The sequence below is a fragment of the Pyxicephalus adspersus genome, chromosome 1, assembly GCF_032062135.1.
Source record: "Pyxicephalus adspersus chromosome 1, UCB_Pads_2.0, whole genome shotgun sequence".
Taxonomy (NCBI): Eukaryota; Metazoa; Chordata; class Amphibia; order Anura; family Pyxicephalidae; genus Pyxicephalus; species Pyxicephalus adspersus.
Genome location: NC_092858.1, coordinates 173850779 through 173854972, shown reverse-complemented (window position 1 = coordinate 173854972; position 4194 = coordinate 173850779). Strand labels below are relative to the sequence as shown.

Here is a 4194-nt window from a genome sequence, read left to right as displayed (position 1 = left end):
ATTATACCATCTATAGGCATGTTTAGTGGATTATTATACACAATGTTGTGATAAAGACTAACATTTTTCAAATTAATTTACTCTCTCTAGAAATATAAGCAGGTGTTATGGTTGTATATATTCACATTAGAAAGATTCTGGTGTTCCAGGATTATTATACTCACTATAGAGATATAGGCTGGTGTTGGTGACTCCCAGCTTGTTGGCGGCCACGCAGGTATAGTTCCCATAATGCTCTTCAGTGACGTTTGCTACCATCAAGGTGGACCGGTTGCCCATGTTCTTAATTTCCAGACCCTGGGCGCTGCTTAACCTTACAATTCAGTAAAGGAAAAAACAAAATAAAGTAAAGTAACTAAACTTAATATAAAATGTTTCTTTTACTTCTACAATATTACATGTACTGACAGATCAGATCATTGTATCTAAAGACCTATTCTACACATAGAAACTACTTGTTGTGTCTCTAGGGCAGGAAGCAAAGGATACTTTTCCAGCACTCTTTGTACATTCAATTTATTAATCTGCTTCCCCTTTTGCAGCCTTTCAAAATATTTTTTCCATTGGGGGAACCCTTGAAACAACTTTTAGGTTTTTAGGGAACTCCGGCTATAATTACTATATCCACAGCTCACAGTATATCAGTGTGGTGGTCATTAGGACCAATGCCTCTTATATTGCTGGCTATTAGGAAGAATGTCACTCTTAAACTAGGTACACACGTGCAATAATTGTCGTTAGAAAATGAACAACTAACGATTATGCGTGATTATTTTGAAAGAACGTATTGTGCACAATTCTGTACATGCTGTAACTATATGAATGTTCAAATATAATCCAGCAATAATGTACATACGCTAGATACGATCGTTTGAACGATGCAGGAAGTGACACCAGTGAGAAAGTGTACTGCAGAACCATCACTGAACGGCTGTACACACAATAGATAGCGAACGATCGTCACCCAATCAGATCCCCTGGGACCGTCGTTCATTTCCAGTGACAATACTCATTCATCATTGTGCACTTTTATTGTTAACGATTATTGGACGAACAGTCGTTAGTCGTTCGTTTCCAATTTTAATTATTGCACGTGTGTACGCAACTTTAGAGAGAACCAAAAAGATCATTGTTATCACTTAAACTGAACTGTGAGGTACAAACTGCTCATTGATCAAGGATTCCCTGGCCACCTCTGAAGGAACACTGCTCCATAGTCATAAATAGAATATTATACCCAATGGGGTAAATTATGAATGGATAACCATTTGCCATAGGGGTACCAAGATGCACATAAAGTTTCAGAATGAACATAGTTTGGGCTTTGAGGGAGTTGAGATCAAAATCTAACTTTTGCTCCAGGAGTTAAAACTCTACAACATTTCCCCTTCATATTCTAATTTTTCAAGTTACAAAAGTGGACAAAGTCTGACTCTAATTTTAGCATCACTTTAACTGTAAGTTCATTTATTATCCTTATTATCATTTAATATTACAAGGCCACTTTGTCTTTCCAGCTAATGTAGGTAACTGGTTGAAATTACCAATTAAAAACTAAAATGTGTTTATAGTGTAATTTAATAAAGCATATTAATTAAAAAATAAAATAAAAATAATAATATTAAAAACAGGAAAAGTTGTAAAATTGATAAACACATAGGTGTTGAGGGAAATAATAAAGAACTTTGGCTAACAGGTGATTTTATTTATTTTATTTTTGTTAAAGAGTGCAGGAAAGGTTAGATTTCTTCATGGGTTTTACTGCTATAAATGTGTAATTATATTGTAAAACTATACTGTACTGTAACCATTCATTTGCCTAATGTACATTGTGAAATGTCTGAAGGAAACATAGACACCACACACCAACATCAAAACCTTATCCCAACTTTGAAGCATGGTGGAGGGAACATAACAGTATGGAGCAGCTTTGCACAATGATAAAAAAGACAAATGGGGAACATGAAGGTCAGTATATTTACCTTGTATCATCCTTATACCACTCAAAGTCTGGTTTGGGTTCTGCGGAGGCCTCGCAACGTAGGTAAGCTTGCTTGCCAGCAAAAGCCTCGATGCTCTTGGATTCAGTGATGATGGGAGGATCTGCAGAGAATCATAAAAACACATTATTATGGACATCTGCTGGAAGGTATATTGAGGAATAAATATGGGAAGTCACGTTCAGATAAAAGTATAGAAAAAGTAGCAAAGTATGAACAAAAGCATGTCACAAAATCTCTGATTGATTTTAAAGGGGACCTGTCAGGATAAAAATCATTAAAAAACAAAAAAAGCAGCCAATTGGCTTTTAAAGTCACAGACTCCATCCAAAAGATTTGGTGATGTCACTACTGTGCTGCTTGCTGGAGAGAAATCTGCACTGCATGCACCTCCCCGCTTCTGTATCATTTGTTCTATTATTTCTCTACATCTAGCTGTTTCCTAAATATTCCCTCTGATCTTTAACAATCAGCAAACCAGCTTTGACATAAAAAAGGAAACTCTTACTAAGAAACTCTTACTACTCTTAAAAAGAATAGAAAAAAAAAAATAATATAACCACAGTGGATGCGATATATTATAATTTATTCTTGAGTTTACGTATACTTTAAGAGAATACTTTTTGGATGCAGTACCGCCTTAAGAATGAATTGTTCTGGAGCATTCCACTCTTTTCTCATATTTACCGTTCTGTCACATATTCTTACTGTTATCTATTCACTGAGAATGTCCAGAGTGTGATAATGAGGATTATTCTCAAAAGTCTATTCTTCCCATTTCCAATCTCTGCATTGCACTCCCTCTAGGTAGAATCTCAGTGCTTATCCTTACCATATATATATAGAATATACATTATTATCTATACACACACATATATATATATATATATATAGAGTATTATATAGTAATATAATATTGTGCCCTCTGGTTAGTAACTCCTAAAAAATAATGAAACAACCAAGGACACAAAGGAGTGAATGGAAGATGGGGATTAGTGAATGGCTGCATAAACACAACCACACAATTATATTGCTACAATCACTTCTGGTTTATAAACATTTTCCTCTGCAGGGAAGCTATAGAAAACCCTGTTTGTTTATCCCTATTTATGAATAATCCTGTGGACATTATTGTGTAATATTCAGTATATATATATTGTATACTGAATGGGGAGAATGTGCAAGAGAGGAATGTGGAGGTATGATAGCAGGCAACACAAATTATATTGGGGGGGGGGGGGTATGAGATTGGTAAAGTATATAAAGGAGTGTAGAAGGGATGATATTGGTCAATATATACAGAAGAAGAATGTGCAGAGTATGATAACATGCAATGCATGAAAAGGAGGTGTGGGGGGTATGACATTGGGCAATATGTATAAGAAAGGAGTGCAGAAGGGAAGGTGATAGTCAGTGTATACAAAAGAAAAATGTGAATGGTATGATAGCAGATAGAATTTGCTGGAGAGGAGTGATGAGGATATAACAATGGGCAGTATGTACAGGAGTGAAGAAAGGGATGGTAAAATTAAGTGTGCATGGCATGATAGTAGACAACATGTGCAGGAGAGGAATGCAGAGGGTATATTAGTGGGCAGTATGTGTATGGGGATAATATGTGTAGGAGATGAGTGAGGATGGTAACCAGTGGGCATTCTACAGGAATGGAATGGAGAGGGTATACAGCAGTATATGTATTGAGGGGTAACAGGTGCAGGAGATGAGTTTGGATGGCAAAGCAGTGGGCATTGTATACAGGAATGGAATGTAGATGGTATAACAGTGGGCAATATATGTATGGGGGGTACCATGTGTAGAAGATGAGTGTGGATGGCATAGCAGGGGGCATTCCATACAGGAATGGAGAGGGTATAACAGTGGGCAATATATGTATGGGGGGTAACAGGTGTAGGAGATGAGTGTAAATGGCATAGTAGGGGGCATTCTATACAGGAATGGAGAGGGTAAAACAGTGGGCAATATATGTATGGGGGGGGGGTACCATGTGTAGAAATGAGTGTGGATGGCATAGCAGGGGGCATTCTATACAGGAATGGAGAGGGTATAACAGTGGGCAATATATGTATGGGGGGGGGTAACAGGTGTAGGAGATGAGTTTGGATGGCATAGCAATGGGCATTCTATACAGGAATGGAATAGAGAGGGTATAACAGTGGGCAATATATGTATGGGG

At 37.1% G+C, this 4194-nt stretch overlaps 1 protein-coding gene across 3 annotated transcripts in view; it reads right to left on the bottom strand.

Moving 5' to 3' along the window:
• The window catches only part of LSAMP (limbic system associated membrane protein), a 417986-nt gene that overhangs the window by 28208 nt on the left and 385584 nt on the right, over positions 1 to 4194 (bottom strand). For 2 of the 3 annotated variants that reach the window (XM_072398411.1, XM_072398413.1), the window contains exons 5-6: positions 1984 to 2103; positions 165 to 323 (exon numbers count right to left, since the gene is read on the bottom strand). In XM_072398411.1, coding sequence (XP_072254512.1) covers positions 165 to 323; positions 1984 to 2103 — 279 coding nt within the window. Of the gene's footprint in view, positions 1 to 164; positions 324 to 1982; positions 2104 to 4194 lie in introns of all 3 variants that reach the window. The other variant, XM_072398412.1, reaches the window with a different exon arrangement.